This window comes from Herpailurus yagouaroundi, unplaced genomic scaffold (assembly GCF_014898765.1).
Source record: "Herpailurus yagouaroundi ecotype Mexico unplaced genomic scaffold, PumYag 139, whole genome shotgun sequence".
In the NCBI taxonomy this organism is placed as follows: Eukaryota; Metazoa; Chordata; class Mammalia; order Carnivora; family Felidae; genus Herpailurus; species Herpailurus yagouaroundi.
This window is the reverse complement of record NW_024412394.1, coordinates 18128101-18140559: the sequence shown is the minus strand read 5'-3', so window position 1 is coordinate 18140559 and position 12459 is coordinate 18128101. Positions and strand designations below refer to the sequence as shown.

General features: G+C 42.2%; 1 protein-coding gene across 3 annotated transcripts in view; it reads left to right on the top strand.

Annotated features, from left to right (window-relative positions):
- PKHD1 (PKHD1 ciliary IPT domain containing fibrocystin/polyductin) overlaps positions 1 to 12459 on the top strand; it is a 475556-nt gene that overhangs the window by 6388 nt on the left and 456709 nt on the right. For all 3 annotated transcript variants that reach the window (XR_005789774.1, XM_040473753.1, XM_040473752.1), the window contains exons 2-5: positions 4740 to 4874; positions 6475 to 6552; positions 7378 to 7522; positions 11555 to 11663. Coding sequence is in view for 2 of the 3 variants with exons in the window: in XM_040473753.1 (XP_040329687.1) it covers positions 4823 to 4874; positions 6475 to 6552; positions 7378 to 7522; positions 11555 to 11663 (384 nt within the window). In the remaining variant the exon portion in view is untranslated. The remainder of the gene's footprint in view (positions 1 to 4739; positions 4875 to 6474; positions 6553 to 7377; positions 7523 to 11554; positions 11664 to 12459) is intronic.

Here is a 12459-nt window from a genome sequence, read left to right as displayed (position 1 = left end):
CAATATGCTCCTATAGAACAACGCTCCTAGCAGTATTCCCAGTGTTCCTCCTGGTAGAGTGTCTCATGAAGGGACAGCATATCATGATAGAAACTTCTCCTCCCATCAAGAGATGTGTTAAAAATATGTCCCACTGACCCGCCTCTGCCATGGCCAAACCCCCCACTTTGACTAAGTGGCTTGGCTATTTGCAGCAGAGGAGAGAGAGCCCACTGTCTCAAAAATGTCGGTGCTATTAGCCCATGTTGAGTATGTAGATCCTCCAGATGCTCCCACCCCTTTTCCTGTGGTAGCCCGTGAGGCCCTGGCAGCCTGTAGAGAGAAAATGGGGGAAATTCCTACCCATGCCTGGTATAGAGATGGGTCTAGTCAGGGCAACCTTCTATATGTACTGCAATTACCATTCAGACCAACACCAACACCATCTGGATCCAAGTAGGAACGAACCTCAACAGCCAATGGGTTGAACCCTGTGGTTTGGCTGGTGATCACTAATGCATCCTGCCTGTTAACCCTTTGCACTGACAGTTGGACTTTACTACAGAGATGAACCCTATGGCTTAAATAATTGGAAGCCAAAGGATAGATATTCATGAATAAGTCCTTGAGGGGTCAGGATATGTAGAAAGACATTTTGGTCCATCAGCAAGAGCCTGAAGTAGTCCTCACTGTCTTCCACATCCCAGATTGTAAGGTACTGACACCCTGTTGCAATCTGGGAAGCTGAAGCCCTAGCCCAGGTACAAACCCTAGCAACTGATCCATCAGTAGATAAAGCAGATTGGACACATATGAAGAGAGGTCACTACAGCACCCAAATAAGATGGCATATGGCCAAGGATATCATATTGCCCCCAAAATACAGTGACTAGGTTAATGCACTGACATCATGTCTGTTCTAAACAACATCCAAGGCCATTACCAAAGGAGTCTGGGGACATCCACTGGAGTTCCCAACTAGTGATGGAGCCTGAAGCCTGCTTTGGATTCTGTGTCTCCCTCTCTCTCTGTCCCTCCCCTGCTTGTGTGTGCGTGCGTTCTCTCTTTCAAAAATAACTAAACTTAAAACAACAACAACAACAACAACAACAACAAAGAAAAACAAAAATCAAAGGTCATGATGTAAAAGACTGGGCAAAACAACATGGCAGTGAATGTAGGTCCCATCTCCCCTTATAACCTGCAAGCAATCAGGTTGGTAGAATGAAAAAATGTAACATGAAAGCAGTAGATTAAACTACTAACAAGTAAAATAATTGGGCTGGATGGGCTAAAATACTCTTCCAGACTTTAATACATTCAAATGAAAAATCAGTAGGGACCATTACCCCATATACCAGATTGGGGACTCCTAGTAAGACACTAAAAATGGCAATGATATGGAAGTCATGAAAAACAGCCATTGCCCCAACTCTCACTATGAATCACTGTGCAATGCTGCTGAGAACACCAAGGCCCATCATACCTGGGAAAGGCATTATCTGTTGGAGTTTGCAATGGGATGTCGTGCCGGAATGTGTGAATTACTTCACATCCCTGGTAAAAGGGAACTGCTCAGTCTCCTCTGGGATCCCGTTGTCCTGCTGCAAGCTGGACCTGTTGAAATGTACTATGCCTGAAATGGACTGTGCATCATTGAAAGAGGGAGAAGGTGAAGGTCTTGATCTGGCATATGCTCCCCCCAGTTCATCTCCTCTCCCTTGCCTCTCCTGGCCCACATGTATGGCATGCACAACCAGGTCAGGTGCCTAAAGCTGCCTAACTCCCCCTCCTCAAGGCCAGGTGGGTGTGTTCTGTTTTCAACTGGTACAATTTGGCCACCGTCTTTGTCCCTCCATTGGCCTGTAGGATGTCATGGCACACACAGACGCCCTTACTGCATTCACCCACCAAGCCTTAAACGATAGCCAGCAAAAGTCTGTCCTTACCAAATACACAAATGTCTCTAATGAGAAAAACTATCCTCCAAAACAGGACGGCTTTGGACATTATTATTGCCTCTAAAAGAGGCACCTGTGCCAGAATGCTGTCTGTTCACACCTGTTGGTTCTGCTAATTAAATCACAAAAACACAAGTGAATGCCCTGAGTGATTTTGATGAGGGAGCATAAGGCAAGTTGACTGGCCGCAGACACCACCTCCCACTCCCAGGTGGGATATGTGTGATATTCCTAGGCACTCCTGGCTGCCCAAGAACAAAGGAAAGGGGAACAACAAATGATGAACTGGTAGAGATCACAGTCCTGCAGGACCTAACTTTCTGTCACCCCTCCATAGAGATATGTGAAACAAAGGCAGAAGCAAATGGCAGATAGAATTCAATTTCCTTGTAACCTGCAGCCCATTGACAAATACTTGAGGCTGGCAGAGTAAAATGTTTCTCCAGGAACTCCTTACTGTCTTCCTGTTAATTAATGCTTTGCTAGAGGGAAAAACAACTTTAGCTTGACAATAGCTAGGACTCCAGTATCCGGTGAGGCTTCTTTAGCATATGAAAACCTCACTAAAAACTTCCCCTGGACTTTACCTTCCCCAACCCCATAGATATAACCAGTCTTTCCTCATGGTCCCAGGGCAGCCATTTCTGCCCACGGTCCTGCCCCCTGCTTCAATAAGTCACCTTTTTGCACCAAAGATGTCTTCAAAAATTCTTTCTTGGTTGTGGGCTCCAGACCCCACGAACCCTACTATCACCCCCAAAAACCTCATCAGTTTGACCCCCAGCCTTGGAGACTTGGTAAATGAACGGTTTGGATCATGGGACTCTTGATGGGAAAAAATGTTACTTATAATGAGGATCATTATCTTAATCTATGTTTTCTTTTGCATGTGCCTATAGTGTTGCTGTGGTATCTGCCTCTAAGTGCAGCCAAGTGGCTGTCAAATGAGCCACCTCGGTGCTGGTGAAAGCCCTTGCTGACCACTCTGGGCACAGCAGAAGAGGGCGCAGGTGAGATTGCATACAATGGTTAGGAGGAGGGATCATCGAGAGGTCATGACCTCCAGTTGACCTGGAGGCTCCTTTTCCCTCCCCCTGGGATCATCGAGACGTCATGACCTCCAGCTGACCTGGAGGCTCCTTTTCCCTCCCCCTGTGCTTGAAATGTACACTCTTCCCACTTGTCTGAGAGAGACCACCGGACACAGCTTTGAGAGAGCACTGTGGTGCTGAGACTACCTGCCTGGTATATGTGTTTGAACCCGGTTGAGGCCTCTATGAAACATTTAAGATTCAGGCAGGCAGGTGCAGAGATTTACTCATCCTGAGGATGCCCAAGACAACCCTGTAGGTAAGTTTCCTTGCTTGTTGAGCCTGCTGCCTTCCAATCTGGAGTGGTCTGTCTGCCTCTTTCCTTGGTCTCTCCTTGCCTTCTGTGGAATGGAGCAGCATAGGAACCAACACGGGGGACAGATACCACAGAGGAGGCAGCTCCTGAGCTGGGCCGTGAAGGAAGGCCAGCTTTTCATTACACAATGAGAGAGTTTGGGGAGTGTAGAAAGCTGCCCTCAGGAGCCAAGAAAGGGGCTGACCTGATGAAGGCTTGTCTGAGAGGTGGTGAGGGGAACTGTCCAGTGCCAAGAAGGGTTCGTTCGGTTTGGAGAGCCATGCCAGGGAAAGCTGGGAAGGTAGGGGGCCAGATCATGGCCAGACTGAAAAGTCAGCCAGGGCTTTGCATTGGAAATAGAGAGCCCTTGAAAAGAAAACATTTGTGGGGTATCTCCTTTGTGTTAGGCCCTGTGTTAATATCCTTGCATATAGCACCTCAGTTAATCTTGATAAAAATCCTGAGATGTATTCTTAGGGTCATTTTAGTAGTGGTGGAGGTTTTGCATTGAATTAAAAAAGCATTGAGCAGAAAAATGGCACAGTAAAGGACAGGGTTCAAGGAAGACAGGTCAGCTAAGCTGGGCCTGTGGAATGGGGTAGAGAGACCTTGAAATCATGGGGTCTAGTTTGGAGGCTCCAGGTTTTTCTTCCTCCATTTCTTTCTTCCCTTTCTCCTCTGCTGTGAGGACAAGACCGTTTTCCCCAAATTCCCATTAGTACCATTTTTTCAACCCAGTACCATACTTAACATTTGCTTTGTTAAGCTTTTTACTTTTTTGTGTTGATTGGTTTCCTGGAGGACTGAGACTTTTTTTTTTTTTTAATGTCTATTTATTTTTGAGAGAGAGATATAGACAGCAAGCAGGGGAGAGGCAGAGAAAGAGGGAGACACAGAATCCAAAGCAGGCTCCAGGCTCCGGGCTGTCAGCACAGAGCCTAACGCAGGACTCGAACCCATGAATTGTGAGATCATGACCAGAGCTGAAGTTGGACGCTTAACCACTGAGTCACCCAGGTGCCCCTGAGACTCTTTTAGAAACAAAACAAAACAACCTACCCTACCCCTCACACCGCAACTACCATTAACTTGTATCTTGATATCTAGAATTTAGTATTTTTTTAAATTAAGCTTTTCCGTAATGAGTTATTGAAAGAGGCTATCAGTATTTACCCAGCTTAAACATGCATAAAATAAGTTGGTGAGAAAGGGGGAGGAGGTGAAATAGTGATGATTTTATATGAGATTCTTAGAGTACTCTTTTCTCCTGAGCTTGGGAGGATAGTGGGTCGATTTGAAGACTCTAGGGCCATGTAGGTATCACTTCCTTAATTCCCCAAGTTTTGGCCCCATAAAGTAGTAGTATGTAAGTAAAAAATGATAGTAATTTGTCATTTTATTTTTTTTATAAAGCACAAAAGCTATGCTGCTCCAACAAAACTGAATATGCTTTCAATATCTGAGCAATTTTGAAAGGATTGATTTAAGCGCACAGGATGACTGGCTGGCTGATCTCTCTGATGAGTGCTGAAATACTACTTTTGGCAGGTGAGTAGGATGTGTTTCGAAGGGATTATAGATAGAGCACAACAAGTTGCCTTGAGAACTATTTTACTGATACTTAAAATATTATCTGGGGAAAATCTTCAAGTATCTGCTCTGGGTGTAAATTTTCTCTGCTTAAAAATTATTTTTTTTCTGCTTAGTAGGCTATATATTAAATAGCTATGAATATATGTATATATTCATATATATACATTCATATATATTCATATATACACATATACATATGCATATTCACATATACATTCATATATATATATATGAATTAATGGCCAATGGAGGTTGCTGTCATAATCTAGAGCTTCTAATAATAATTTATAACCTTCTTTTTAGAATTCGTTTTTGAGCCATGTGATGTAATTCTTTTTAGATTTATTGCTTTATCTTCCCAAAGGGAATAGTTTATCTTGTCTTAGCAGTTAATAACTGCTTGTATTAAACTCTTCTTTCCTCAAATCATGTCTCTAATTTTCTCTGTGAGTTTACTTACCTTTGGTATCTTTTTATGGTATTCATTTTTGGTCTGCTTTAGGTAGAAGTATCTAATACACTTTTGAGGGGGAAGCATGGGTTGGCCTGGCTGGGACTGCTGTGAATAATTGTGTTGATGTGACTGATTCCCCACCATTCTCGGTTGTGCATTATGCCACCTACATAAATGTACATGGAAGCCCTGGGCTACCCAGGGTTAGCATGACCTGGATTATCCTTTGACTTTTCTGATATAAGAACTGAAAAATTTTCTATAGATAGTATGTTGCCTATCTAGGACCTCACTGAGGAGTTGACTGATTTTTGATAGCTCCTTGAATTTACTTTGCCTTGGCTGAGGCATGTCCAGGAGATCTTCAAAGATGAGGGTTTGGTTGCCAGGTTCAGCCAATGGTCTCTCTGGGAGAACCCAATCTAGCCTAGCATGTGTAGTCTATAGTATTGTTGTTGTTTTCAAGGAAATTCCAGCCTTGATCCATGCTTCAGCCTCTCTCTCAGACGGCAAGGCAAACATCTACAGAATTTTGTATCCATCTGGGGAGTTGCTCTGATATATTTAAAAGGAGGAAACTAGAGGATGGTATATGGAGACAGGAGGATTTAACTAGGAACAGAAACTTCTAGAAGTTTCTCCTCTTCTCTGGGAAGTGGATATGTAAGAAATAATTGGTGGCTAAATTATGACTACCTGATTAAAGGGTGGGAAAGAAACAAGAGATATTATGTGTTTAATTAGAAGCCAAATGTGTCCTTGAGGTCCTTTCCAAAGAAAGTAGGAATTCAGGATTGTTCTGGTGAACACTAGGTTTTTGGGTGTCCAAGAAGAGTGGATCAGACAGAACTTCCCTTAAGATCAAAGTTTTGAAGGTGTGATCCCCAGACCAGTAGAACTAGCAGCACCTGGTCATAAATGTAAATTCTTGGGCCCTACCCTAAACCTGCTGAATCAGAAACTCTGGGGTGGGACCCAGCAATCTGTGCCTTATCAAGCCCTCCTGGTGATTCTGAGGAATGCTAAATTTTGTTTTTATAACGTTAGGGAAGCAGGTGTATTGAATCTGAACTTCAAAACCAGTGTTTTTCTTATTTACAGTGTCTTCCCTGCGTTTCCACATTGAGCCTGAAGAAGGTAGTCTTGCTGGGGGAACGTGGATCACAGTCCTTTTTGATGGTAGGTTTGGGTCTTACCAAATGCAAGTTTCTTACTAAGAATCCTAAATAATGTGAGTCTTCTTCCTTGGCTAAGGACAGGTATAAAAGAGGGCCTGAAGGGTGTTGGACCCACTGACTGACTTCTGTGTTTCCACATGCTCACTTGCTGATATCACAGAAACAGAGCACATCACACCATTTTATGCCTGTATCCACCTTCTTATCCCAAGCTGTGGGGATGGGACCCTAGGAACTGTAGATGAGATAGGGAAGAGTGCAGCATAGAACTTAGCAATGTGTTCCCCAGAATCTTAGTTTGCTTCCTTGCAGATGATTCTATATGTAGGAACTTTTTAAAAAATATTTTTATTTATGTTTGAAACAGCGTGTGCAAGCAGGGGAGGGGCAGAGAGAGATGGGGACAGAATCTGAAGCAGGCTCCAAGTTGTGATCTTTTAGCATAGAGCCTGACGCGGGACTCGAACTCATGAGCCAAAGTTGGACGCTTAACTGACTGAGCCACCCAGGTGCCCCTGTATGTGGAACTTCTAAACCATGGCTTAGTTTACCCACCTGTACCAGTGTAAAGAATAATTTTGAGGGCTGAAAAATTCCTGGATTTAAGTGGATGGACCTGAAGAGAGAGAGAAAATTCTTTTTTATACACTCGTAAATGAGAACATTCATTTACACAGCAGTCATAAATGCATTTGGAAATGAGGAGTAGTAATTTAATCCTTAGGCAAGCTCAGTGTCTCACAGTGCTCCTGTGTGGCCATGTTTTTATGTTGTGTGTGGATTACAGCTCTGTTTAGCCTCAAATTCCCCTTTCCCTGGTGTTTAGGTTTGCACTTGGAGCTCCTTTATCCTACCAATGGCTCTCAGCTGGAGATACACCTGGTGAACGTGGCTGTGCCTGGCCTGCCGAGCATCCCTTGTGACGTCTCTCCTGTCTTCTTGGATTTGCCACTGGTGATGTGCAGGACCAGGTACTCCTGTCAGCATGTGAGAAAGATCAGACAGGTTGAGTGCTTTGCTTATCTCCGTGGATTTTGGTAGAGCAACCCTTGCTAACTGTGGTTATCAGCTACAGCTTTAAAAAGGTTGCCTGTGAATACACTTCACCAGAGTTCCCCATCAGGGCTCTAGGGCCTAAGGGAGGAGGAGAATATAAGGAAGATTTTTGAGAACCTGAGATATTTATAAGGAGGGGTTGGATTGTGTTTTCATCTGTGTTTTCTTGTTGGTGGTGGTGGTAAGGAGCTCTGTCACTATCAAGATTTCAATAAATAGTGCCATTTTACCATCTAAAGAACTCATCTTTTGAACTAGGCATAATCGTTAATGATTGAGCATAAACCCAAAACTAGTTAGAAAGGAAATTTGCTTTATTCCTCAGTGTATTTCCTTTTTGGTATGATTTGTACAGGATTCCAGGTAATCTATCTATCATCCTACTTAAGTTTTTTGTTTTTTTTGTTTTTTTTTTTTTTTTTGGCTTACGAAGTTTTCACATTCATTCTTTTCCCACTCATATCTTAGAGATGCTGCATGAAAGTGGATCATTGGTTGAGAGAAAAAAAATCATCATTTCCTTTTGTTTTTTGTTCCCTCCTTCAGCAAGGCTCCCTGTCTTCCATTTCTGTCTACGGAAATCCTAACCTGCGAAAGTCACCTCTTCCCTGAACATAGAACTGAGTGTGATCTTTCCCTTCTTTGAAAGGGGGACAAATAGGGGCTGAAATCCAAGTGATGGTTACGACACAGGAGGAAGCACCTTTTGCAGTTTACACAAAGGCATGGCATGTGTGGCCTCAGTGGCCCTGTGCCTCAGCTCTACGTTTCTCATGACTTTATGCCTGTTGTTCACTTCTCAGATTCATCCTAGAATTAAGTGCCTTGAGGACAGGAGATGTGTTTGACACTACCTTTGTAGTCCTTACGGTACTTAGCACAGTATCTTGTGAGGAGAAGATGCTCCATAAATGTCTGTTGAACTGAACTTTCTTATAGCCCTGCTGTTGGTTTTAAAACTGGGTTGCATATTTTCCTTAGGTTTTATGGTATACTTGGGCATAGAGTTCCTGCAAGAACTTGCCATGAAACTCTGAAGATCAAAACTCTGAAGATCTATCCCTTCAATCCCAACATACTAATGATTTTATTTTTTTAAAATGTTTATTTATTTTTGAGAGAGAGAGAGAGAGAGGGAGGGAGGGAGAGGGAGAGCTGGGGGGAAGGGTAGAGGGAGAGGGAGACAGAGAATCCAAAACAGGCCCAGTGTGGACAGCAGAGAAACTGATGCAGGGCTGAACTCACGGACTGTGAAATTATGACCTAAGCTGAAGTCGGACACTTAACCAACTGAGACTGAACCATACTAATTAATATGGGTGTCCCCCATACTAATGATTTTAAGATGCACCATTGATGTAAATAATCTTTTTAGAGGAAAAGAAACACTATGTCTTACACGTGCTTGTTGGTTAAAAAGTATTGTTCAGTTAACATTCCATTGTGAAAAAAATGCACATTTTATCAGTACTCTCATATTCATTATCATAAAGATGTATCTGCTTTCACCAAAACAGGGATCATAGCCTCTAAATCAGCACTGTCTAATCAAAACATTACACAAGCCACAAATGTAATTTAAAATTTTCTAGTAGCCACATTAGAAAGTCAAAAGAAACAAGTGAAATTAATTGTAATAATTTATTTAACTCCACATATCCAGAATATTATTTCATATGTAATCAATATATAAATTATTAACAATATATATTTTATATAGTTTTTGCACGCCAAGTCTGCAAAATCCAGTGTATATTTTACACTCCTAGCACATCTTATTTGGGACGAGCCCCATTTCAAGTGTTCATTAACCACCCATGGCATTGGATGGTGCAGATTTAAATATTTAAAGTCATACTGAAGATTTTGATGAGAAGGTTTGTAGGGGACACACTTTTTTTTTTTTAATTTTTTTTTCAACATTTTTTATTTTATTTTTGGGACAGAGAGAGACAGAGCATGAGCGGGGGAGGGGCAGAGAGAGAGGGAGACACAGAATCGGAAACAGGCTCCAGGCTCCGAGCCATCAGCCCAGAGCCTGACGCGGGGCTCGAACTCACGGACCGCGAGATCGTGACCTGGCTGAAGTCGGACGCTTAACCGACTGCGCCACCCAGGCGCCCCGGGGACACACTTCTTAATGCTAGCTCTTTATTGATCATATTCCCCCTCTTACAAAAATCTACATGAATGACAGCACCAAAGAGGCAGAGAAATCACTGTGATATTTGTGAAAAGAGGAGAGAGGGTCTAGGACTTTCTTGATGGGTATATGAAGTGTTCATGGGCTGCTTGAATATTATGAAGTCAAGAATTTTTGGGGTAACGTAAAATCAATTCCTTTTATCAGGAGGAGCCTAGGATTCAAGCCCCACTTTGCTCCTGACCTATGGTGTTCACACACATAAATATCTTAATCTATTTGGAACTGTCAAAAATTTTTAATGGAAACTAGAATTAGACTATCAATGTCCCTTCCAAGTCTTAAAGTCCCTGAACTTACGATTCTGACAAACAAGACAGGTTTTCTTTTTTTTTTTTTAATTTTAAGGACTTTCAGTAAAACAATTGCATTTTGCTGAAGGATCCAATCTTTACTTTTTTTATTTTTTTATTTTTTTATTTTTTCAATATATGAAGTGTATTGTCAAATTGGTTTCCATACAACACCCAGTGCTCATCCCAAAAGGTGCCCTCCTCAATACCCATCACCCACCCTCCCCTCCCTCCCACCCCCCATCAACCCTCAGTTTGTTCTCAGTTTTTAAGAGTCTCTTACGCTTTGGCTCTCTTCCACTCTAACCTCTTTTTTTTTTTTTTCCTTCGCCTCCCCCATGGGTTCCTGTTAAGTTTCTCAGGATCCACATAAGAGTGACACCATATGGTATCTGTCTTTCTCTGTATGGCTTATTTCACTTAGCATCACACTCTCCAGTTCCATCCATGTTGCTACAAAGGGCCATATTTCATTCTTTCTCATTGCCACATAGTACTCCATTGTGTATATAAACCACAATTTCTTTATCCATTCATCAGTTGATGGACATTTAGGCTCTTTCCATAATTTGGCTATTGTTGAGAGTGCTGCTATATACATTGGGGTACAGGTGCCCCTATGCATCAGTACTCCTGTATCCCTTGGGCAAATTCCTAGCAGTGCTATTGCTGGGTCATAGAGTAGGTCTATTTTTAATTTTTTGAGGAACCTCCACACTGTTTTCCAGAGTGGCTGTACCAGTTTGCATTCCCACCAACAGTGCAAGAGGGTTCCATTTCTCCACATCCTCTCCAGCATCTATAGTCTCCTGATTTGTTCATTTTGGCCACTCTGAGTGGCGTGAGGTGATATATGATTGTGGTTTTGATTTGTATTTCCCTGATGAGGAGTGACGTTGAACATCTTTTCATGTGCCTGTTGGCCATCTGGATGTCTTCTTTAGAGAAGTGTCTATTCACGTTTTCTGCCCATTTCTTCACTGGGTTATTTGTTTTTCGGGTGTGAAGTTTGGTGAGCTCTTTATAGATTTTGGATACTAGCCCTTTGTCCAATATGTCATTTGCAAATATCTTTTCCCATTCTGTTGGTTGCCTTTTAGTTTTGTTGGTTGTTTCCTTTGCTGTGCAGAAGCTTTTTATCTTCATAAGGTCTCAGTAGTTCATTTTTGCTTTTAATTCCCTTGCCTTTGGGGATGTGTCAAGTAAGAAATTGCTACGGCTAAGGTCAGAGAGGTCTTTTCCTGCTTTATCCTCTAGGGTTTTGATGGTTTCCTGAGGATCCAATCTTTAAAGTCTAGTAGGTGAGTGGATCTAGAAGGCAAATAGACATAGGAATCCTTGGTAAGTGCCATTTCACAGGTGCAGGGAGGAAATTTAAAGTGGTCAGGTGGGGCGGCTGGCTTTGGTAATTCTGTCTTTGATTCACAAGGACATCCACTTTCTGCCTGCAGATCCCTGCTGTCTGAAGTACATGAGGGGCTGTACTACCTGGAAATGCACTCTGGGGGACAGGTGGTAGACAGCCCAAGTCCAGGACCGCGGGACAACTGTACTTTCCAGGTGGGTTCTAAGGATGGAGCAATGTGTGTTTGCTGTCTGAGGGAGTTTTTGTGCTATCGACAGGCAACTTACAAGCCAGGGTCTGCTTCGCCAGGGTAAGAAGAAAGGTGGATGGTGGTTGTGGGGTTTCTGAGTCTGTACCAATGCAAGTTAAGTATTGAGCACTTGGATGTCAGGTTCTATGCTTTATGTACATTAATTTGATGCTTGCAACAATTATATGGGGTACCTATTTATTATCGTGGTTTTACAGATGAGTGACTTGAGGCTCAGGGAGATGAAATAATTTGCCCATCTCCTCAATAATTTTCCTGTGTCCTCTAGGTAGTAAATGACAGAACTAGGATTCTTTAAAAATTGGTTTTTAATTTTTTATTGACATATGATGTCCTGTTACTTTCAGATATATATCGTAGTGATTTGATATTTTGATACATTACAAAATGATCCCTATGATAAGTCTAGGTTAGAATCTGTCATTATACAGAGTTATTACAATATTATTGACTGTATTCCCTCTGGTGGTGGGAATGTACATTGGTGCAGCCACTGTGGAAAACAGTAAGCAGGTTTCTTAAAAAAATTAAAAATAGAAATATGATCCAGAGATTTATCTTCCTGATAATTATCTGATGAAAATGCAAACACTAATTTGAAGAGAGATATGCACCCCTATGTTTATTATTTACAATAGCCCAGATATGGAAGCAGCCCAGATGTCCATCTTCCTTCTTTCTTTCTTTCTTTCTTTCTTTCTTTCTTTCTTTCTTTCTTTCTTTCTTTCTTTCTTTCTTTC